Raw genomic sequence first — 25,707 nt, 5'->3', positions numbered from 1 at the left:
CTCTCTCTCTCTACTCTCTGTCCTGTTATCATCAGTGTGATAGAGACATCATCAAAATCTCCTGGGAGTATAAATAGTGCTAGATCAGGTGACAATGCCAGCTCTGGCCTTTGATGGGAGCTTTAATTTCATGCCTAATTTCTCTCGGCAAAGCGAGGATCGATGCTGGCCTGCCCGTGCTCCCTATCCAAAGACAGAGAGCGAGGAAGGACAAATGCTCACCGCTGAGTGATGTGCAAGCACCAAGATATCTAGCTTACCTGTAAACACACATGCGTCGGTACTCCTCACAGGAAGAAAATAGGTTGACAAACGTAGACAGATACCAGGTCGAGAAACTCATGCAGAGATGCCTGCACCCACATAAAACTTAAACAATCAATACAGCTGGAACAGATAGCCTTGGAAATAAGAGCAACAAGCAAAATATAACTACACAGCTACCCACCTGTGTGTTGTGTGTGCTACACATTGCCATAGTGATAAATATGTCCCAGCTTGCAGCCCCAGGGAGGCATTGAACTCTAGCCCCTCTATAATGACTTTGTCTACCTATCGATCCGGCCATGATCCATGTACTGTAATTCTTATATCATCAGGCCCGGCCCCAGCAATAACTCCAAGTCATATTTCGGGGCCTCCCATCCACTTGACAACTTAATGATGCAAGGGTCCTTGCCGAGTTTGGACTTTTAGCTCCCCAGCACACCTCTCCCTCTCTCTTCCTCCTGCAGGGCTCTAATTTCCTTCCTTGTTCTTTCAGACTAATATCAGCAAAGGCACCGAGAGGCTGCTCTCTCTGAGGACCTCCCTCTCTGAACCACATATCGTCTCCTTTTCACCTCTGTGCACTTGCAGTATAGCACAGGGTTGGTGTCTGACTGCTGTGCATCTGTCTCTGATTTGGAGCACAGCCCCTTTCAGGCTCCTGGGGAGACTCAGCTGTCCCTCTTTAGACCCTGTTCTTTTTCTCCCTTTGAGCCAAGGCTATATTTCATTGTCATTTCAGCCCTCTCTTTCTAGCCTGGGTGTAATAGCGGGAGATATATGAGGCTTGTTTCTGCAGCCTTCTGAGCTTCCTCAGCCTTTTATAAAACACTGTCAGAGTGACAAAACAGCAGCCCTTGGGTATTCGGGCACAGATGCCCCCTTATCCTGAAGCAATTTCTCAATATCCTGAGCTGATCCTTTTAGTAAAGAGATAACATCTGGGTCCTTGGACAGGATGAGTTGGAACAGTCATCCTGGACAGAGTCGTAGCTCATCTGTATAGCTCTGTCTGCTTATACGCCATGGGCTGTCTGTCAGTTCTGTTTTTATAAGCACTGATTTAGGGTGCAGCCCTTGAATCCTGGGCCAACAGGAAACCACGGGAGCATGCGGTGCCCCTGATAGGAGGTTAAAGCGAGAATTTATCCAGTTATTTTTTATTCTAATGCTGTGTCGGGTTATGTTCATTACTGTCGCTGTTAGAAAAACTCTAATGATGTTCCACCTGGCTGCAAAGACACAAAACAACGCTGTACCTGTGAGACACGGCCCTGATTGAGATGTGAATAAAATCGAGGAGAAGAAGATGAGAGGGAGCAGATGGGGTCTGCAGGCAATTAATGCTGCATGTTGTGTTGTTATTCTTCCACTTTGTTCCTGTCCCTCACCCCATCCTTAGTGACAGCTATCCTCTTTATATGTCTGCAGAATTTCTCCTTCCTGTCAGTTCTACCCATCCCCACTGTTTTTTTTAACTTCTTCTCATCTCCATTGCAGTCTTCCCTCCTCCCATCTTTAGCTTCCCTCCTTCCTCACACTCACGAGGCGCACAGTCTCTGTCTCCTCTCTCCCGCGCTCTACCACCACCACCACCCCCAGCCTTAATTGGGAGTCAGGGAGAGCAGTGGAAATCGCATTAACGCGGGCCCTGCCTGGGTGTGCCATCCATCTTCTTTTTTATTACGCCGCGCCGGGGCTGCTTGGGCGCTGCCGTTCGATTTGTCACCGGCCTCGTTCGCTGATAACAGGCATTTGTCATCGCCTTGCCTCCCTGTTAATGTTATCATCTCCTCCCTGACAGCCGCCCTCCGCCGGGGAGCGCCGGCGACAAAGCACATCCGTCAAGCGAATATTTCCACGGCTAAGGGGACCGCACACTGCAATAAGCCACATTAAAGCACTTATGAAGGGTGCAGGCCGAGTGTGTACGTGTGTGCGCTTGTGTGCGAGTCTACGTACCGGTGCCATAGCGCGCAGTAGATTGTGCGCTGCGTGCGCATACACATCTGCACACACACGTGCGCAGGAGCGTGCGCTCTTGTCAGTGCCGTAAAAAAGCGAGGTGGGGGCCGACAGGGAGAGGAAGAGGTAATTTGTTGCAATTAATTACGCAGTGAGCGTGGCTTTGTTGTGTAGGAGAGCATTTTATCTGTTGGAATGCTTTCTTCGCCAGGCTGTGATGCTATTTGTTTGATTTATAGCTTCTGCCAGCCCGAGGCGGAGCGAGCCTGCGTGTAAGTGTGTGTTTTCACATGTGCACAATGCTTTGGCATTATCCACAGAAATATACTGTAGTCTCGGTGACAAGGAGCCCTTTGTTTGAAAGTGACATTACATATGAACAGCCATGCTGCCCCTACTTGTGCCTCTCTGCAAGACCGAAACGCTTCTGTCCATTCAGCAGCAAATCAACAACGCCAAAGCCTGACCTTCCATCACAGTTTGCCTCACTTTTCCTTCCGCTTTTGTGAGTAAAGAAGACGTGTTTTAAAGTGCTGTGAGTATTCTACCAATCCTACAGTGATATGATGATGTTTCCAACATTGGCACGGTCCACCCCTCTTCTCTCATCTGTGATATCAAAACAGGCATTTGACATTGTGTATCCATTCTGCCTCAGCTGGGGGTTGCAGGGCCTGACAGATGGATCAGCCAGCCTCAAGGCAGAGGGAAGAGATGAGCGAAAGAAAAGCAGTGCTCCCCATCTCTCACCATACTGTATGATTCCCAAATATGCCATAGCACGTCATATGGTATGGCAAATGTTCGACCCTCGCAGAGAAAAATAGTCAGTGATGGCACTAACACACTGAGAAGTACATCTGAGCAACATTTTACCAAAGCTTCTTCACGCTATGATCACACAGTTTGAGATGAACGACTAAAGTAGACGGTCATAACTTAGTAACACTTTAGTAACATTTTAACTGACACACTTTGCGCAGAATGACGGAACCAGAGGTAGATAATAAAACACTTTGTTTGATTTACAATGTCATAACAACATTTTGACTAATACATGCTGCCTCTGTGTCATTAGCCAGAGATCACTTTTTATTTTAATAACTAAATCTGAGGTTGACTCCAAAAGAGAGTCAGTCACCACAGACACCTGTGTTAGCACATGCAGTATTAGAGTAAAACGAACAAAATAAAATATTTGTTCTTGCTTATTAATTTCCCCATTGAGAAAAAACAGCAATAGCTGGTAGCTGTCTGCAGACATATGATCTAATTCGAGTCATCAAACTGGACCTCCTTGTTATGTTTGTGGTTTCAGACCTCTTAGAGCAGCGGTCCCCAACCCCCGGGCCTCGGACCGGTACTGGTCCGTGAGTCGTTTGGTACCGGGCCGTGAGAGTTGAGGCTCAGGTGTGAAATGTATGGTTTTCAGGGTTTTTATCGGTTTTCAGCGTTATTTTGTTATCGTTTTTATCGTTATCTCGGTTTTCCTGGGTCTTTTCACGTGTGTTATGAATAAATGTTCTTTTTTTCGGTACCGGTACTAGTTTTATTTTGTTGTATTTATCCGCGACACCTTAAAGGCCAGTCCATGAAAATATTGTCAGGCATAAACCGGTCCATGGCGCAAAAAAGGTTGGAGACCGCTGTCTTAGAGCTCTTGCTTTGCAGGTAATTTTACTCTAGTCTGTACTCCAAATTTTATTGAGTAAAATTATAGTATTTAACAATTATCCTTAATTAACAACTATCTGTAATTTACCCATAGAGCCTGTGAATGCACGTTGCTAACTAAACTTGCTAGCATTACCAAAACATTCATTTTAATAACTACATACCATCTGCAGGAGAAACACCAGCCAAATTTGACAGCTATTAACATTTTTCTTAATAGCTTATATCTGTGAAACACTTGTAAAGTAAGTAAGGTCTGTTTATTTGCCCTTCAGTTATAAAAATCTTCCTTAGTGCATGCAGTACTGTAGTATGTTTTTTTCTGAGCACTTGTTGCCCATATTGAGCAGTTAGATGCCTGCTGTGTACGACAGTCTCCCTGTTGATAAAAAATGATGTTATTTGATGAAATTAGATCTGCAACTAAATAGACCTTGTGGTGACAATGTTTTCTAAACTGCTATTACAAACCCAAGAATGAACTGTGAACCTTACTGTTGAATGATTTATTTGCTAATAAAGCTCCTTTCAGCTGCTACTTTATTAACACGTGGTCACCAAAGTGGAAAGCTATGCATTTTTTTGATTTGGCAGATTGTTGCACCGGAGGCCTCTCCTGATGCAGTCTCAAAGGGATTTTTGTCTTCTCACGGGATAAAACTAGGGTGTCTTTACTTGTCAGGCAGATCTGTAAACCACTAAATTCTAGAGATAATGAATGATTTATTAACCAATAATAAGAATCAGAATAATCCTGCCTTTATTAAAGCTTTAACTTACTGGGCAGCATTTGCCTGCCTTTCAGGCCAAAGTTTGAGTTCTGTTGTTGCCCTTTGGTGTGAATAGCTCCTTTTGCAACGTTTCTCCATTATGTCACTGTTGGGAATGATTTTGGTTGCAGTTTGAAAATCTCCGTTTTATTTGTGTATTATTTTCATAATTCATTTTTGTTCGTGCTGTAATTGCAAGTGTTGTTGTGTTAGCTTTATGGTAGTTTTGGTGAGACGCAATGATGCCACACAATATTTCTCTTGATTTTAATTTTCTAAGTGTGGGAGTCCTTTTCCAGCATCACATCAGCTCAATGAATGTGAAGCAAATATAGCCCCCAAAAGAAGTCAAAGTATTGTGCTAACTCAGAGGTGCTGCTTAGGGCTTGATGTTAAAGTAGAAATGCACTTCTGAGTTTATGAATGGAATTTTTTCATATTAATGTTTTGTATGTTTGCTTGTTATTATAGGCAAAACACAAAGAACAAACAGACAAAAGAAATCCAGGGTCAGATGTATTTTTGTGTCTTGTAAATGATAAAGCATTAAAAATTGACTGAGCAATCTTGTGCAGCTACTATACAAGATTCTTCAGCGGTATACTAACTAATTACTCTATATAAAGTTTGCATGCATGTGTATTTGGAAGAGGATGTGTTTGTGCTGTGATCTCTGAACTTGACAAGGCCAAGGTCTGATAACTTCTTGTTAGTGATCATGATCGACTACAGCTAGGAGTTTCTCTTCGCCAGTATAAAAAGGATTTGTTTGACAGCATTCACTGGATTGACCGATATTCAGAACAAAGTCAAAGGAATTTGGGGATGATCCAAAACTGACACCTTCAAGCTCGACTAAAATATGTAGCTGCCTACACGGACAAGCCAAATGCCTTCTGGAGAAAAGTTTTATGGCTAGATTAGACAAAGACTGAGCAATTTGGCCAAAAGAGGTGTGCTTGGAGGAGAAAAGGTGAGGCTTTCAAAGTCTAAGAACACTTCACCAACTTTAAGTGTGGTGGTGGTAGCATCATGCTCAGAAGCTGTTTTGCTGTCAGTAGTACTGGTACCTTGCACAAAGTGGATGGGATAATGAAGAACTACTGTCAAATTCTTCAGTTAAAACTTTGATACAGTTGGATGTTTCAACAGGACAATGATCCCAAACACACATTAAAACTGGTTTTGGAATGGATACAGGACGCTAACATTAAGATTCTGGAATGGCCTTCCCAAAGCCCCCACCTCCTCCATAGACTATGGTTAAAAGCTATTACCACATCAAGAAACCAGTTTAAATTAAATCTACCAGTTCTGTCAAGAAGAAAGATCAAATGTCCAGTACGAGTTATGACAGAAGCATAATTCTGGTTACCAAAGGCATCTACAAAAGGTCCAACCCACTAAAGGACGTTTAATCAAATATTAGTGGGGATATATGTATATTTTTGAGTCTGTATGCATACTTTTAATTTTGAGTGGATTTGAGAAAATACAACATGAATTCACAACTGTGTCCCCAGTTCATATTTTCTAAAAGCATTAAAAATGTTTGCCATACAATCATTCCAACCTTAAAAAAAGAACAATTCAAAGGAGTCATTAAAAGTCCAAAATTACCATGACATTCATGCCCATGAAGAGTATGTAAACTTCTGACCATAACTGTATGCAGTGACAATTTGCACGAAGCAGCTGATCTGACAGTTCCTTGTCTGTATCACTGACAGTGTTGGTTGAGCTCCTATTCAACTGGCTGAATTCCTATTTTTTGTTATGGAAGTCGAGGGTTCCATAGCCATTCATCAGAGCCATTTTTAGTTCACTATTTGGATACAGCTCTTCTTCACAGATCTCATTCTTGGTGGCAAACATCTGGCTGATCTCCAAGAAAGTTTTGTTCTTGGTCTCTGGAATGATGAAGAAGGTATAGACAGCCACTCCCAAGCAGACCACACAGAAGATCAGGTAACAGAAAGGACCTGTAGCAATCTGGGGTGGAAGGACACAAAAAAATACAAATGCACAGTTAAAGACACAAAACATGAAAGGTAGATTATTGGTTTTGTTGGCTTAAAGGTTAACGTTAGCATTAATAGCATTAGCATAGCAAATTTTTAAGGCAAGTACTTCCCTTTTTTTTTTTAAAGCTGTAAATGATCTACTAGGTTTCCAAACTAGCCAGGGGCTCTTTTATTGCCCTTATTGCCATTATTTTTGCTGGAAAAGACAGTAAGATCAGTACCAAATCGGTGATGTTTTGCAGCAGGGGAAATGTTTTGGTATAAACTCTAAGGTAGGCTATAAAACAGAAAAAACACAGGACAGGGTGTTTAGCCTAGCTTATCCCAGAGACTAGAGGAAGACGGTACCTGCTAGCCTGAAGACCTAAAACACTTTCTGAGAGCAATGAAGTTATTTTGCTTCATGTGGAATAAAAACAGAAAGATTAAGGAACGTGCAATCTCATATTTTAAGATCTATGGCCAGACTAATTACTGACTGCCTCGGTCACTGTCAACTTAACAATTAATTGTCCTCTTTACTTTGTAGCTGTTCACTTGGAACGAAGCCGAGGACAATGACAGACAGCAAGGTCGGGACTTTTAATTGGCAATTTTATTGGTATTTGTGGAGTCACTTCTGTTCAGACAAAAGTGCACAGCCAGTCGTATACACACAGTAGATGTGCATCAAATGTCAAGACTACACATGTACAAAAAAAATAAAAAATAGAAATAAAGCCTTTTTACAGGTTTTTTCACTATAAACTGGACAGTATATTTAGATGGCTTTTGTGTACATTTGAATTTAGCTCTGTGGGATACAAGTCAGTGCTAACCTCTAAGAAGGGAAAGACAAAACCAATGGTGAAGTTGGACATCCAGTTGAGGCAACCAGCTACGGTGTACGCAGCCGGTCGATGAGACTGCTTAAACAGCTCCGCAGTGATCAGGAAAGGCACACCCGCTGTAAAGAATACACAAAAACATATTTTTCTTATTCCAAAAATATTCCCAACAACACCACATGAAGACAGTTTAATCTAACTAAGCATCCTGTTATAACACAAATCACATTTAATTACTTAGTATGGCTATATGAATCTATTGGGTGATGTGAAATTAACATCGGCATCTTAGTTCATCCATTACTTTATCAATACTCCCACTCAGGACTCTTCCTTGGCAGTTACTCAAAATTAACAGAAGATGATTAATGATAAACATTTCACAAGCCCAAGTGCTATTATATTACACTCCTTTTTCTACATGTACTTCATTATGTGTTCATTATTACTCACTAATCATAGACTGACAAGAGAGGAAGGTGTTTGTCAAGACGGCAAAACTCCACTTCTGAACCACAAGACACAGAATAGCTTAGCTCATGCAATTCATTAGTTTAAGATGTGCCTTAACTTTAAACATGTGATTCTTCATTGTTAGAAGTGAAGGCTATGAAGGAGAAATATGCATTAGTATAAGCTCTAATGATTAGCTTTCCGAATAATGTCCTCATTATTCTGTGCATGATAACTGCAGAGAGAAAAGTTTAATATTGTCAAACCAATAACTACACCATAATTTGTCAACATCTGCGGTATATATGGGAGGGCATCAATGTGCAAGCAAGGTTTCATTTGAAGGAAACCATATTCATCACAGCTAGCTTATGAACAATGAGCCATTAGAAGTCTAATTGCAGCAAGAGAAATCCTTGTTTGCTGAGGTATAGATTTTGCCTGTTTGACGAATGACGTTATGTAAACCAGATTTGTTCTAATCCATCATCCTCGCAGGTTCGCTCGACGTGGCTCTCATCGTTGTAAACTATTGCCTCTTAATTCACTTCACTCATCTCATCCAGTGTACAAATGGCTGTGAGAATGGAAGCAGTGTGGCAGTTAGGATTTCCTAATTTACAAGACTAATGAAATACAATATCTCCTCACAGCCAGAGGAGGAGTGTGGAGGATGGGGTGCTGATGTTTTCAAGCTTTAATGCCTGCTATTGTGCAAGTTTCCAGCAGGGTGCAGTGTTTCCTCATACACAGGATTACTTCTAGCTAATGCAATCACATGTAGCTTTGAAAGTGTTGGAAAGTTTTCATGCCAGATACAGATACAAGATTGTTTTTTTGTTTTTTTTTTACCTGGACCTATGCAGAAGCCAGCAATAATCCCAATAACACAGCCCACACTGATGTAGCGCATGTAGGACAACTGCGGCTGTGATTGGTCAAACACAAGTCATGAGTTGCAGATAGTCACACACAGTTTTTTTTTAATATTATTCATTTATATGATGACTTCAGATGGAAAAATCTCTAAGCCTATCTAACATTTTATTTTGTTTTAAATATTTCGTCAGTGTCCTATGTTCAGCTTCAGTGAGTTTACTTTAACAGCAGTGAAATGGTCACTGAATGAAATGCTTTTTAACAAATTTGATAGTCTTTTGCAGCGAAACCTGCTTTGCATTTGTGCATCATCCTTTGTGCAGTCCACCTCTTTGGATGAGACATAGGAAATAGTTGCTAAACATGCAACTGAAAACAATCTTACAGATAAGTGTGTTTTGACTGGTGTTCCTGTGGACATGGTAGCTTTTAGTGGCATTTAGAGGTTTCTGCTAGCAAACCATGTTTGGAAAGAGGCTTAGCATGGCTTTGAAGTGAAGCTTTCACCTGATATAATTTTCTCATTTTTCACAGAGGGTGTCACTTAGAGGCTTTTGCATCTGAAGACATACAATAATTTATGTAAATTATGTAAATTTGGTTATGTCCTAAGCTCCATGTAATGTACTATAATGTCATGCAAAATATTCCTAAACCAGCAGGATATCAGATGACATGTACCTGGAAGAGGACAGACACAGTGATTCCGGCACAGCACAGTCCCATAAAAAGGAAACCACCAATCATCAGTGGTCTTCTGCCCAGACGCTCAATAGTGAAACACTAAATAACGGACAAATAAGCAGGACTACATGTGACTAACCCATAAAAATAGATTTTCAAAAAGTTAGTTGCAATTATACAAATCTTTCGTTTGCCTATATATATATCTATATCTATATATATATTTTCAATAGAGTATAACATGGCCCTGTGCACGCTACAGAATAAATGACCTTCATTAGGTTTCAGCTCACCTTCCCCTAATCAGATTTTATGCAAGCATGACCAAGACAACAGAAAACACAAACTGAAACAGTCAAGTTAAACAAAACAGACTGTGCATGACTACATGTCATAACCAAAATAACCAAAGTCATTATTTCTTTTAAGTATTTTAGGTAAGAAGTTACATGTTTATCAGAAGGGAAGGCATTTGTTTTTCCCAGTTTCTCTTTTTCTTGTGGATCAAGACTGAAGTTACCATCAGTCATACAAGGCACAGATTTATTGCAACCCCAAGTGCTTCATGGTTAATTAATCTGCTAATTCTATTTTCAGTTTAGCAGCCATTAAATCCATAACAAAACAAAAAATGCAATTTTTTATGTCAAGTTCCCAATATACTTAATTCTGTTGTATATTTTTGCTTTAACACTAGTCAAACAGATCTCAGACCAGGAAAACAGCAGCACATTATCACATCTGTGTTCCAACGTTACAAGTCCAAAATATAAAAAATCCTTGTATAATAGAAATACATTCATTTCATCTTAATGTGTGTGTGTCTACTCACCCCCAGCATCCCTGAGATGACCTCAATGGCCCCAGTTCCCACTGTTGTGTACTGAATATAAGGGTCTGCGATTCCTGCATTCCTAAAAATGTCATTTGTATAGAACCAGATCTGAAATTGACACAAGGTTTATTGATATGTTGAATCCTTTGGACTATTGATACAGCAAAAATCAAAGTTTGCCTTGTTTCCTTAAGGAGCCAAAAAGTCACTCTGCTTATCTGGTAATGCACACGATTCATCATAGTGATCATTATCACAAGGCCGACCATCACTCATGCATTTGAGATACAGCTTTTCATCAGTATGGACTCCTGACAAGTACTCCCCTTGAAATTAATTTGCGCATTCTCATTAATCACACTTTGCTGATACAACATCCATCATTGATGATGTGCGGACAAGATCGTGATCAGTGCAGTTAAATGCTGTCTTGTTGATTTAGTAACCATACATATAACATTTCATCACCATTGGAGGCTTGAAGTATGCAAACAGACGAGCAAAGCACAAACAATTCCAGAAACTTAAACAACTGGGATAAGATTTGATGAAGATGAATATAAGCTGCTAGGCTAAAACGCCTCCTTACTGAGCTAAAATCTCCTCTAATATAAGAATTGTGTTATATGAGTTGATTCATATATTTTGTTTTACGCACATGAGCACTAAAGTGCAAGCCAGTAACACTGCAGTGATGTCAGAGTGCTAAGCAAAGTAGCCATGGCTCATTTCACTCTGGAGCTTTTTTCAGCTTTTTCAGGCCAAACTGTTTGTTTAACAGAAGTAGCCTCATCTAATCACAGGATTTCAAAAGTGTTCTTGGATTATTTAGCTCATCTAATCTGACATGCCTCAGTGTGTAAACCTAACCTAGATTTACACAATGAGGTATGTACAGTTAAAGTAGGAAAAGTTAAGTAGGAGAAAATCACAGTCTTAAAATGACTTAATCTCTGGGCTTACTCAAAGCTACAATGCCAACTATACTACTTCAGTATTACCAAAACAAGCATCTGTCTTGAGAAACTGTCCTTGAGAAGACAGATGCTGATAACATAATAGTTTAATGGCAACTTCTACTTTATACAACCTAGTTCAGGAAACCGTTCATTGAGCACATTTGTGTCAAATGTCCTAGTGCCTTACACTTCCACATTACAAAAAGTGGATAAAACCTAGTTCACTTTTTAGTGGAGTATGTTGATCCTAAACAGATGCAGGTAGCCTCAGCACATGTCTCAACTTACTCTACCTTAAGAAAAAACAACCAAAGAGCGTAATCCTCATTATCCGTTTTATTACAGCATTCTTATTTGGAACTGATTTTGCTCATGCTGAATTATCCACTACAACCAGTACAAAGACACTGGAAATCATTCATTACATTCATCTGGAAAATATTTTGTTACCTGAAAATTAACTTTATGAATTTAGTTATGCATTTATTTGTCCCTTCTTTTCCTTCTTCACGATTTATCCATGATTTCACTTGTTTATGATTATGAATATGTAGTCGATGCTTTGTCGTATTCTCTTGCTTCGTGTAGAAGTGGAAGAACGAAAACAAAGCAAGAGCAGCAACAAAATAATAGCGGGGCTGCCACTTTATGATGTGAATGACAGTACAGCTACAGTAGTACTTGCAGAAGAAATAGCTCTTTCATCATTTTTCCTAGGTTGAGTGGCTCCCCAGCTGGCTGTAATAACTCTACAAAATCAGCACCACAAATACTGTAAAAGCACCATGTTGTAACATGTTGAATAATATCTGGTTGTGCACAAACTCAGTCTGTATGAATATGATTATAAGTATCCAATATTTTAAGAAAAAACATGCACATTTACTTTTCAAACTCTCTTGAATTGCTTAGTTTTACTTTTCGTGTCTCAGATTTGGAGACACTACTTCTTCTGGAGGTTTGAAGCCTTCCAGTGTTCCTGGCTGGAACAGCTGGGACTGAGAGACTCAGTGGGGTGCACCCCTGCTGCGAAATGGCACTAGCATATGAGCCTGCATGCCTGGAGCCTCCATCCATATGAAGCAATGAGTACAAAGATGTGTTTGACTTTGTGTTCGGATGGGTGGACCTTGTTATGTGAGGTAACGCTGAGGGAGAGCACCAGGAGATAATGAGGCATGGTCACATCGCCCCCTGCTTAGTCATTCAGTGGGTGTGAGACTGTGATGTATGGATGGACGGGAGGAGCCCAGCTGGGAACTCTCGCACTATAAGATCTCCCTCTCATATAATAACTGCACAGTTGTTGCACATTCAAAATGTGACAATACACACACATATAAACAAAAGATGAAAAAAACAACACAATAGTTCTCCTACTCACGGCATCAATCCCAGACAGCTGCATGCCGATGTTGACCACTGCAACAGTGAGGACCTGCCAGCGGACACAGCTGTCCATGAGGAGGCTGCAGACAGAGAGGGTCTGCATGGAGGACAAAGAGCGTTGCTCCTCCTGCATCTCTTCAACCTCAGCCTGAATGTTTCCTTTAGTACGGAACCACTTTAGGGCTACAGAACGGAGTGAAACAGGAGTCTTTTTTATTAAACCAGTTTTAATTCATCCTTCAAGTATCACAGTGAAAGGATTATGTAAAGTTTGAGAATCTGTTCTAGGCGTCTTGATCTTCCTTTGTAATAGGGGTTAGGGGTTAGGTTATTCAGAAAAGGAAAGCAAGAAATGCACTTTTTAACCTGCAATGGTGGCATGCACATCTCCTCTCTCTATTAGCAGATATCGTGGACTCTCTGGAAACCATGGCAACAGTATCAGCTGGACCATGGTAGGAACCGCCACAAGAGACAAAAGCAGAGGCCAGTGCTCTTCCTGTGTGGGGAAAAAACAACCCCAATAAAAACCAAAGACCTCACCTAAACCTTGATTTAAAAAAATAATAATATCATCATCTAAAACTATTCATTCCATCTTTACCATCTTTGTCTTTATACCTACAGTGGGGCAAAAAAGTATTTAGTCAGCCACCGATTGTGCAAGTTCCCCCACTTAAAATGATGACAGAGGTCAGTAATTTGCACCAGAGGTACACTTCAACTGTGAGAGACAGAATGTGAAAAAAAAATCCATGAATTCACATGGTAGGATTTGTAAAGAATTTATTCGTAAATTAGGGTGGAAAATAAGTATTTGGTCACCTCAAACAAGGAAAATCTCTGGCTCTCACAGACCTGTAACGTCTTCTGTAAGAAGCTTTTCTGTCCCCCACTCGTTACCTGTATGAATGGCACCTGTTTGAACTCATCATCTGTATAAAAGACACCTGTCCACAGCCTCAAACAGTCAGACTCCAAACTCCGCCATGGCCAAGACCAAAGAGCTTTCGAAGGACACCAGGAAAAGTATTGTAGACCTGCACCAGACTGGGAAGAGTGAATCTACAATAGGCAAGCAGCTTGGTGTGAAAAAATCAACTGTGGGAGCAATCATCAGAAAATGGAAGACATACAAGACCACTGATAATCTCCCTCGATCTGGGGCTCCACGCAAGATCTCATCCCGTGGGGTCAAAATGATCATGAGAACGGTGAGCAAAGATCCCAGAACCACACGGGGGGACCTGGTGAATGACCTGCAGAGAGCTGGGACCAAAGTAACAAAGGTCACTATCAGTAACACACTACAACGGCAGGGAATCAAATCCCGCAGTGCCAGACGTGTTCCGCTGCTGAAGCCAGTGCATGTCCAGGCCCGTCTGAAGTTTGCCAGAGAGCACATGGATGATACAGCAGAGGATTGGGAGAATGTCATGTGGTCAGATGAAACCAAAGTAGAACGTTTTGGTATAAACTCAACTCGTCGTGTTTGGAGGACGAAGAATACTGAGTTGCATCCCAAGAACACCATACCTACTGTGAAGCATGGGGGTGGAAACATCATGCTATGGGGCTGTTTTTCTGCCAAGGGGACAGGACGACTGATCCGTGTTAAGGACAGAATGAATGGGGCCATGTATCGTGAGATTTTGAGCCAAAACCTCCTTCCATCAGTGAGAACTTTGAAGATGAAACGAGGCTGGGTCTTCCAACATGACAATGATCCAAAACACACCGCCCGGGCAACAAAGGAGTGGCTCCGTAAGAAGCATTTGAAAGTCCTGGAGTGGCCTAGCCAGTCTCCAGACCTCAACCCCATAGAAAATCTGTGGTGGGAGTTGAAAGTCCGTGTTGCTCGGCGACAGCCCCAAAACATCACTGCTCTCGAGAAGATCTGCATGGAGGAATGGGCCAAAATACCAGCTACTGTGTGTGCAAACCTGGTAAAGACCTATAGTAAACGTTTGACCTCTGTTATTGCCAACAAAGGTTATGTTACAAAGTATTGAGTTGTATTTTTGTTATTGACCAAATACTTATTTTCCACCCTGATTTACGAATAAATTCTTTACAAATCCTACCATGTGGATTCATGGATTTTTTTTTCACATTCTGTCTCTCACAGTTGAAGTGTACCTCTGGTGCAAATTACTGACCTCTGTCATCATTTTAAGTGGGGGAACTTGCACAATCGGTGGCTGACTAAATACTTTTTTGCCCCACTGTATATTTAGCTATTCCATAAGTAAACATAGGGTGTCTTGAAGCTTTTTCTGTCTGAAAGTATATTGTTTGCAACGCTTTGTGCATCTGCTCAATTGTAGATCACAGAGTCTCTGCATGCATGCATCAATTCAAAATGTTATTTTTATTACATATTAGAACTATGAAAGCCAGTCAAACATCACAGTATAAGAACCTTTCCCAGTATCTCCGAGAGCCCCAGGACCTGAGCGATGAAAACTCCAAGACAAATGTGAATGCTGGGAACAAGGCCCAGGAAGCCTCGCAAATTCTTAGGAGCGATCTCACCGAGGTACATCGGCACCACACTGAGAGAAATCCCTGTAGAAACGAAGAAAGTGCAATTAATACAGTCTGACTGTGCTGGTGCAAAAATGAACAAAACACCAAATATGAACTGAAAAGGCAATTTAAAGCATAAATGACTCAGCTGTTTATAGATTATAGGAAATGTATATACAGCTATTTTTCACCAACAACACAAAGTGCTGCTAATTACAGACAAATATGTGACGGTAATAATAACAGTAATAAATATTAAGAGGAGATTATTGACATTGGAATAAATTTTAGTCAACCAGGAACAGTAGGCATGTCTACCTGAATGTACTCCTGTGATGAAACGCCCAATGATGACCATCTCAGGAATTCTGCACCATCTGCTAAAGCCCATCAGAGCTCCGCCCATAAAAACAAGTGCAGTGGATCTCACCAGAGTCCCTTTCCTGTTTGGACGCAGTGATTCTCGTTGCTCAGCTCTCTAAGTTTGAGTCTGTCACAGGTTAATAGCAATTTATAAACATGCACTCAAAATTCATAAACATGGTCACACTGACCTTCCATATTTGGTAACTAGTCTGCCCACCAGCAGTGCTCCGGTCATTCCACCAATGGCAAAGATTGACACAGTAAGAGAGTACAAGACGGTAAGAAGATGCCCATCCGGAGTCAAGCCATGACTTTCTAATAATGTCTCATTGTAGAAGTCTTTGATGTACTGGTGGAAAACAAGGTAAATTCATTTTCTAAGCAAAAAACACCCCAAATAAATCAAACCCAGTGTAAAAAGATTGTGTGCAATCAAAAGATAATGTTACCTTTTTTAGATATCTTATTTATTTAGCCTTTTATTTATTATTCTAGCACAGCAGTTTTATAGGAGCCAGAGTTCAAAATATTGTTGTTTTTTTTCTTACACTGAGCTTCGTGCAGCCATGTGCTCTCTGAAACCAGCTCTCTGAAACCAGCTCCTCTTCCTTTTAAAGCAACTTTCTTCTGACCGACTGCTCCTTGCAAACCGAAAGTTTGAAGAGGAGTGTGGAGCTTCTGTGCTCACATCTAAAGCCATGAGACGACTATAATAAATACATCCAATCTTACCAACATAAACGAGAGCCAAGAGTTGCAAAAACAGCCTGAAATAGAGCAGTCAGAAGCCTGGATTTGTGAATAGTGCAAATACTAAGTTATTATCAATTACACCGATCAAACTTTTTGAAACCTTGAACATGTTTAATGTGAGCATCCGTAACTGTAACACTACAGACATGACACAAAAAATGAAACATAAATGATACGTCACAATATATCCCCAAAAGACCTGATAAATGAAAATTTGATGTTGTAACTTCAATAATTTAAGTCAAGTCAAATTCAAAGCTGAAAAGGACTCATCGACTGCATGCTTGATGAATCTGACGGTGATGCCTTTCACTCAATAAAGTGTCCAGGATGATCCATTGCATTAAAATTTTAAGAAAAATATGAATTAAATATATACATTAATATGAATTCAAAAGAATACAGAAGAGGTGCAGGAGAGGACACAATTCAAAAATTCTCCCTGTACTATGTGCTATGTTATCGCACATAAAAAGGCCTCAGTGAAAGTCTACAGATCTCATAAAGAAGCATACGACAGTAACAACATAGTAAGTGTCCATAACCAACAGGAAGGGAAATTTATATTTGCTCCTTTGCTTTGTTTCTGTATTGATTTCTTATACAAAGTAATGAAAATTATTGAAACAACAGAAAGTGTCATATGATGTCAGAAAGGTTTCAACTGCTGACCTGCTCCTCCTTAAAAGAGCTGGATAGAATAGAATAGAACTCCTCCATATTACCTTGCTTACTAAAATATTACTTTCTGAATGTTGTCATATGTCTGGAGTGTTCAGGTCTGTGTTAACACAACAACAAAATCTTGGAAGTACAAACCCATTGACCCCAAAGCCAGATGATCCAATGCTCTGAGGAAGTGTTAAAACTTTTAATGTTAAAATTCATTAATTTTAACATTAACAGATAACAGAATTTTAGATCACTTGACACTAAGAAACTGACCCAAACAAAATGAACTGAACTGCTCCAGCTGTCCCTACTTCTGTGCAGAGCATTCAGGATTTGGGGAAATACCCAGTATTTTTCTGTTTTTCTCAAGAAAAAGATTGACTTTATTCTCACATCTCACTTCCATATCAGTCGGGAGTCGGCTTACGCTAGCTAAATTGCTAGCTTAGCCAAAGGACACAAGCAGAAGCAACTAAATTGGCTCCATGTCTTTTGAAATTAGCCGTGCCAGGAAATAGTTATTACATTAATGTGTGCGTTTTAGAGCATTAGAGATATGACTTGTGACTTCATTCCATCCTCCCGTGACCAGTAGCTAAGCTAATCATCTCGTGAATCTATTTTTATAAAAATGAAACTCATGTCAAGCTTCTAAAGCCGGGCACACACTGTCCGATTTTTCAGTCGTGCGACTGTTTTGGGGATCGGCCCGAGTTTCGCCTTAATCGTGTGTCGTGCATCGTGTAGTATACATGAGGTAACAAGAAGCGATTAACACCTCATGACCAGCTCCCGATCATCAATCGTATGGTCGCAAGAAAATCAAACCTGTCTGAAATCCTTTCGGCCCTCGTGAGGGTGTCAACTCAGCCTCTCACACTGCGCATGCGCAAACAGAATTGGAAGTAGAAAGACGGAGCAGCACGGCAGTGATCTGGACACAAGCGATGGAGGCACAACTTGAAGAAATTTGGCAAGCTCATCCGAGCATTTCGATGTGGCCTCACAATATTATCACGAGCGCACCAACCGTGAAAAGAGTTGGATGGACATTGCTGCTCAACTGCAGCCGCCTGGTCAATGTTTTTCATTAGCAATTTAGCAAAGTTGATGGTGGTGGTGTGTGTGTCTGTGTCTGTTAAAGACAGAGAGGGAAGCTTATAAGCTTCATGTTATGGACGCACAGTGTGAGCACTCAAGTCGCATCAGAGCATCGGGCCGTATAGTGTGAGACCCTGCATCGTGACCCACGAACTTCTAACCCCTGCGAATCAATCGTAGAGTTTGAGCAGGAGCTGAATAATGCGACTGAAAAAAATCGCACAGTGTATGCCCAGCTTAATGTAGACAGTGCATCTGCAAGCATTTCAACATGTCTAAGCCTCCCTCTAAACCAATTACAGTTTCATTGTGGATATTTAAAAACAATGGCATTAAGAAAACACCCTGGCTGGCTGATTCCTGACCTGGAACTGATGCAGGGTTTTTATAAAATTTTTGTTACTTTAATCCACGACTATAAAACATATTTATAAAGTTTCAACAACAGATACCAAGCTCTAGAAAAACAATGCAAATGAAAGTTGGAGATGAAAGGTTTAGCTGATCCTAAGTCCTGAGCTACGAACATGAGACGATACCCTGAACCTGCTCACATGCTTCTGTGGGGCTGAACACATGACCGCACCGCGGCAAATTCAACATCCAAGGAACATAATGGATTAAGAGCTACAGCGTATCAATGACATGGTGAGGTAGCTACATAAGCCCACATGACCCCACATGACAATTTATTTGTTCAGTTGGAGTGTTATGTTCAAATGGGTTATTTAACCATTGAGAATCAAATTTCATACAGTGTTTAACCATAAAGGGAACATTTGAGTTCTCACGAAAAGCATGCACGCAAATGAAATCACAAAACTAGGAGTCTTATTATGTAGACGACGATGAAAATACCTTTGCAGGAGAGTTGACAACGGCCAAGTTATAGCCATAGAGCATAGAGCTGCCAAATGAGGCCAGGAAAGCCACTGCCAGCAGAGGCTTTGTAAGATGCTGTGGAAAACACAAAGCAACACATGAGGGGAAAACCAAGCTGCAAACAGAGTTTACTGTCTCAGGGATGTCTAACTCATTTGACATTGTGGGACACAAACAGTCCACTTTGATGTGAAGTGGACCAGGCCAGTGAAACTCCCCTTTCTTTCAGTGTAAAGCAGTTTAACTATTCATTCAATTCAATTCAATTTTATTTATACAGCACCAAATCACAACAACTTTGCCTCAATGGCCATTTTTATCTAAGCTGTAAAACCTATTTAAACACAATTAAAAGTCAAAAACTTACAGGCGTTGTCACATTCAGTGTCAGAGTGGAGTCTTTGCTTGACCAATTCTGGCCCCCTGACCTTATGTTTGACACCCCTGATCCAATAGATTTCACCATAACTAAACAAACTGGAAGCATAAACAATTACCCTAAATGAATATGTTAAAGCAGCTGACTAAATGTTACAGTTTAGTTAATGTGTATTGAAAAATCAGCTAAATGATGTTTAGTTTTAAAAAGTCACCATGATCAAAGGTACCTGACTTTATTTAGAATTTAAAGCTGTACAACAACAATCAGTGATAACAGATAAGACTCATAAGTCTGTTATGACTAAAGGTAGTCAACAGCTCCTCTGAGCCATTGTCACTCCTTTTAAATATAGTTCACAGGAGACATTGCACCCCACTCAACAACAATTTATTCTGATTAAATATCTCATGTGGAGCTGCTCACATGTCACACCACTTTAAAATGAGACACGAGTAACTTCTCATTTGCCGTTTAAAAACACACACAGGCTACTTTTGCTTTTAAAGTCTCCTTTAGTCTTTTTTTTTTAACCTGATTTGTGGTAAATTGAACGATGCTTGGAATGTCATATGACGTGGTGACTGGTGCTATTGTACGAGTTCAGTGTGTCATGATGAGTTTTCCAAGGAACCCAGTAAGCATCTTATATGAACCATGACCTTGAACCAACGTTGTACAATGAGATTAGGAGGCATTCGCGACATAATTCCAAAATCATGTGACTAATAAAAAGCGATCACTGGAAACGACCATACCACCCAGGAATTAGATCGAAATTTTTAAAAATGCTTACACTTACCGAGGTGAGTTTTTCATTGTTTCCCTGTAACAGTTCTTCCGCCATTTAAGTCATAAACGATTATTCCCCTTGTGTGAGTTTCTTCGTCATCTGCAAAACTTTTCAAAACTCTTTTCACCGCATCCCCATTTGTAGAGTTTGAGCCGTGATCGTGTACCGGAGAGGAGGCGTGTCGTGTTGATGGGCGGAATTTCCACAGTCGTTAAACCGCCTGCAAAGCAGGCCCATCCCACAACTTTTATCGTTTCCCTTTCCCCAGCAAAGATCACGAGTGTCATCCTACACCCCAGAGTGATTAGAGTAATTTACTTTAAAAAAAACAATTTTTATTTAATAATTTGTCAGTTAACATGATTACACAAAACCTACCTTAAAAACCTTAAATTTCGTGGAATTTGATGGAAGAAATTGATTTACAGTTTTAAGATTTTATTTTTCCTTATACACCTGGAGGTCTGTTGTATAAATCTAACCTTGACTTAATTTTAAAGTTGCACTGAACTTTGCATTTTTTCCTGTTTAAATTCGTTTATCTTGTAAGTTTCATCTCCCCAACACTCACATGAGTGTAGCAGAGCTCCTCCCTTTTCCAGCTAATTACAAGTGATTTTTAAAAATCCAGTCATTGAAGCCTAAAGCACTTGCTAGTCAAATGGTAGCTGCACGATTTTACAGAAATCTATAAGTGCAGCTTTTCACTTCTGGTTAAGTAAGATGCTTTCAAAGCTGACATTAGAAGTTTAACTATGTTATGTTTTATTGCTTTATGGTAACAATAAATGTTGCTTTCTGTAACCTCCTTTAATGGAAATAGTTTGAAAAGAATTTAAGATTAAGTTTGGATTTTTCTCTTACCTTTACTGATTAATTAAAGTACTTGGAGTAAGACTTGCATTTTTTGCTTCCCTTTTGGCTTTTAATTTGAAATGTTCTATAAAAATAATTATTCTACTCAGAAACGACAAGCACAAAACCTACATTTCCAGGTGTAGACATCATTTTTTTCATCTGCTCACAGTTTTGTCCTCTACACAAAATGCAAATAAACAATGTCAGTTAATGTTCACCAAAGTGATATGCTCGGCATCAGATCTTCACCTGACTGTCATGGATGAAGACCTGTTTGGTTGCCTTTTAATCGCCTTTAGTCACAGTACCATCTGCTTTACATATGATTCTTGAAATGTCTATAACAGGGGTGTCCAACTCCAGGCCTCAAGGGACGGTGTCCTGCAGGTTTTAGATGTGTCCTTGATCCAACGGAGCAGATTTAAATGGCTAAATTACCTCCTCAACATGTCTTGAATTTCTCCAGAGGCCTGGTAGTGAACTAATCATTTGATTCAGCTGTGTTGACGCAGCGTGAGATCTAAAACCTGCAGGACACTGGCCCTTGAGTCCAGTAATCGGAGACCCCTGGTCTATGGTGATTTCAAGATGAGATAATGGAGTTCCTTGCAAAAATGCAAAAGCCTTGAGCCACCTCTCATTTTTAAAACACATTTTCTAGTTCTAATTTAGTAAAAACATACCTGTGTAGAAGGACACACAACGTTACTGCAACATTATTGAAGCAGTGTGGGATCATCTTGATAAAGAACAGAAAAAAGGGCAGCCAACATCCAAAGTGCAGCTTTGGATGTCCCTCAAGAAGTTGGAGAGCTACTCCTGGAGACTACTTAATGAAATGACATTTTTAAGTTTGTTGTAAGCACAGAACAGTTTAATTGTGTTTAGAAACTAAAAGCTGAGAAGACAAGAAGAAATCAAACACAAAATATGTAAAACACAGATAAATCACATGAAGTATATTATGCACTGTGAGAAGTTTAAATGAAATAATAATAATACAGGGATATGTGAGTTGAAGTGGAGAATTTAGTCAGCAATGGACTACACAAAGTGACACAAGATTTTATTTTATTTTTTCATGGGGAGGGGGTGATGGCGACTTCACCTCCTTTACACCCTTTTGCTACCTCCATCAGATTTCTCCCTGCTGATATTTCCTGGTATGATATAGTATATTCCCTATATAGATTCCTCCAGTACACAACCAATGACCCTTTAAACATATGCTCCTAACTTTAAACCAACGAGCCAAGTTGAGACCATCATGCAGGTCAAATGACTTGTGTCATATGACTTCTAGCGCTGTGAAATTTATGCGGCATCATGCTGTTTTTGTGTATAAAATCAATTAGGCTGGGAACAGGGACATAACTCACTGGGCTGACACCATAAAAAAAGAAAAGAACAAATGTGTAATGAAATGAAATATTATGAGGAAAAGGTGTGTGCTGACACTAAAAAACACTCGATAAGACTTACAAGCTTACTACGCAACATAAACTTGATATTTGGCATACATGTTCGCACATATACATATACATTTGTATACACCAAATTAATAATGACTGTGAAGCATAATTGTAGCTTTTTTTGGTCTTTTTGTACAGTTTGACTTTTAATTATGCCATGTGTAAAACATTTGTGGGATTAGAACACAAACGCAAGTGTCTGAGCTCTTGTCTTTTCTCATCCATCCATCCATCCTTTTCCACTAATTCAATCCAAGGTCACAGGGGGCTGGAACCTATCCCAGCTGAGAGAGGGGAGAGGCCATGGACACCTGGTACAGGTCACCAATCTGTAGCAGAGCTCCTCCCTTTTACAGTCACGTTTCAAGTGTCACTTACCAGCTCTTGTTCGCCTCCAGTTCCACAAAATTAATAGATAATTAAATAAATTTGTAATACCTTTTTTCATCATGAGAACAGAAAAAACTATTGCAAAAACAATTGAGGGTCTATAAAAGCAAACATTTGATTTAATTCACAAAATAATTAGATTCAGTTTGATTTTTTGGACACTTATGAATAGTGCAAATAAGTTTAGAAAGTTTGTTGTAATCAGTCATGGCAAACCCTGCCATGTAAAAGGTAATTAGCTGACCTAATAGTTAATTAAAAATATTGATTAGTGTAGCTTTAAATGTTTGCTGGTGATCCTGGTCAGGTGACTGCAGCAAAGGAGCTACAGAGTAAGGAAAGTCACAGCTGCAGTGTTTTTATTTCTTTGTATCTAAGTTAACTTACAAGAGCCTCTGGCCTGTAGTAATTCATCAAAATGAAGTCCTAAATGCATCAAAACACCTATTATAGAGCAACGTTAGTTGGTCTGTTGTGTTTGTGTTATAAAGAGCAACACTTGATTACAGTAAACGATGAACAAATCTTTGCTTTTATTATAAGTAAATTTGGAGACTGAGGTCTGTGTCTCTTGATGGGTCTTGATGAATATCAGGCCTGTTCTCATTTGTTGCTCACTGGGCTTCTTGGATCAAAGTCAAGAGTGCACATTGAGGAACACGGACAAAATGTGAGACTCTGATCAGAGTTCACGTGTTCATCTCTTTACGTTGTTTAGGCTCATGTGACTCGGAGGTTTATGCTGGTCATTTTTCTGCTTAGGATAAGAACAAGTGGAATAATTCATTTATCTTCCATCAAAAGTGAAACCACAGCATCATATCGCAAAGACATTTTTTTCTCAATTTATTGCGATTCTCACCATCTGATTGTGTCTGCTCATTAACACAATGATTAGGAGAAAAACCAGATAGAGACTCAGATGCTGACAAATAAAAAGCAGTGAAAAGAAATTAACATCTCCCTTACATAATTTACAACAGGGACATTTCATGATCATAATCAGGATGTGGAACTACATGATTTAATTTCCTCCCAGCAGTGAATAAGATGTCATTTGATAAATTACCCATCAATAGCAGACAGTAGGGATGCTGTGCAGGGAAATGCAGCATGTGCATGTGCCTGTGTGAGCCTCTGTGTGTGGTTGTGAGTGAGTTTCGTGTGAACGTGCACAGCCATGTTGTCACAATGAGGATGCTCAGTGTGTGTGTTTGTATGTGTTTGTGTGTGTTGCAGGAAGCTCGGAATAACCTCACATTAGCAGCCCATTATTTCAATAAACCTCCTCTTGCATCCAGTTGACAGATCATCTGCCTAGAAAAGCAGATATTGTGGCCTTTAATCAGTCAGCCCCCTCTGAGCCTCCGTAGTCTCTTGTGCAGTATTTAAATTCCTCATTTACTCTGTTGCAGGCGGGACGTGCCTGTCCCCCATTGTTCGCTCTGAATAAACTGAGAAGCTGATCGTGTTAAGTGTGGCCATGATTGATGGCTGCTGATGAAATCTAATATACTCGCCCCATGCCATCGTTTAGCAGAAATAGGATTAGAGAAAAAGACTCCTACACCAGCTGATAAAAGGTGGAAATGTACTTAATGCACTTAATGCTTTTTCAGATTTTTAAAATTGAAGAGTTCTGGCAGTGGTCGAGTAACTCCAAGAGGAGTCTGGGACATTAACTGTTGACTGATGGCTGTGGGTTGTGGGGTGTGTGATGAAACTGAGTTAGTGAAATGAAGTGTGAGTGTGAGTGAGGTCAGGAGGCACAGATTATAAATCTAAAAACCATAAAGCAGAGTGACTGTCATCAGTCGTGTCATGATAATTATTTTCACGATTGTTATCACAGCTATTAAGCCTCCTTGTGTTCGTGGAAAGGTCAGTACACTGCACTGGCAAATGGCACATGACTCTGTGATATAACTGCTTTAATGTGTTGATGAAATTTTAAGAGATGAGAGCGGAAGTGAGATTTTAGTGACCCCTTGTGGGGTGTGAGCTCCAGTTCATTATGGAGTGATTATCTTTATGAAAAAAGAAACTATAGTCTGTGTACTCTGTGTTGGATGGATTTTTCTTCTGGAAATATAAGTATTTCTAGCTAAAGAACACACAAACACACTGGTATTTAGATAGACAAACTATAATATACACACACAAGCACATGCTTTGCAGCCCAAATAAAGCAGTTATAAGTTTAAGCGAAGCCCTGTCATCCTTCCTCTAGCCTCTTTTCTCCTCTGTTTTGTGTTTTACCCCCTTCACAGCTACATTATCACTTTATTTGGGTGTAATGAATCTCCCTCCTCCCCTCCCGACCGTTCCCATTGGCTGTGGCTGGCCTCCAGCCCAGCCCACCTGCTCCACAGCGCTCTCCTTAATGTGACTGGCCGAGGATGATGGATTGCCTACTGTCACTTCCACCTCCTCCTCCAATCAACAACTAGCCATGGAAATTGATTGTTCTAATTTGCTCTCATTATTATTATGATATTAAGCACAATATACAGACACAGCTCACTGTCAGATCTGGGCAACGCCATCATTAGTTACAGAGGCTGGAGAATACGCCTCAGTGCGGTTTTCTCCCACAGACGCCAAGATGTAAAGGAATCAGCGAGCGTTGGAGAAGCATACTGCTTTTTCTTAATAAGATTTGCCATGCAGCACCTCGCTGAGGTGATGTAGCATCTAATTAAGTTCAATTCAGTGCATCTGGGAAAGAGGGAAAAAAAGAAGATATGATTAAGTTCCTCCATGTCAAACGCAGCGTGTTCACGTGC

General features: G+C 40.2%; 1 protein-coding gene across 3 annotated transcripts; it reads right to left on the bottom strand.

The window, feature by feature from the left end:
- Positions 1-4,414: 4,414 nt before the first annotated feature.
- Positions 4,415-21,441, bottom strand: slc2a15b (solute carrier family 2 member 15b). Of its 3 annotated transcripts, none has more exons than XM_085277706.1 (12): positions 21,309-21,441; positions 19,006-19,104; positions 15,810-15,970; positions 15,574-15,698; positions 15,149-15,294; positions 13,093-13,225; positions 12,722-12,909; positions 10,376-10,486; positions 9,541-9,642; positions 8,833-8,908; positions 7,519-7,646; positions 4,415-6,668 (listed from the first exon to the last, which is right to left on the bottom strand). In XM_085277706.1, exons 2-12 carry the CDS (start codon positions 19,048-19,050, stop codon positions 6,441-6,443), a joined length of 1,443 nt encoding a protein of 480 aa, XP_085133832.1. In that variant the 5' UTR covers positions 19,051-19,104; positions 21,309-21,441; the 3' UTR covers positions 4,415-6,440. The 3 variants fall into 3 exon arrangements, with proteins under 3 accessions (XP_085133832.1, XP_085133831.1, XP_085133830.1); XM_085277705.1 differs by lacking the exon at positions 21,309-21,441 and adding an exon at positions 20,211-20,406; XM_085277704.1 differs by lacking the exon at positions 21,309-21,441 and adding an exon at positions 19,397-19,502.
- Between the last annotated feature and the right edge of the window lie 4,266 nt (positions 21,442-25,707).

The sequence above is a fragment of the Mchenga conophoros genome, linkage group LG6 (assembly GCF_057382185.1).
Source record: "Mchenga conophoros isolate Kocher_MC1m ecotype Shallow Benthic linkage group LG6, M_conophoros_male_GT1.1, whole genome shotgun sequence".
In the NCBI taxonomy this organism is placed as follows: domain Eukaryota; kingdom Metazoa; phylum Chordata; class Actinopteri; order Cichliformes; family Cichlidae; genus Mchenga; species Mchenga conophoros.
Note: the sequence above shows the minus strand (reverse complement) of the source record. Positions and strands in the feature narration are given on the sequence as shown.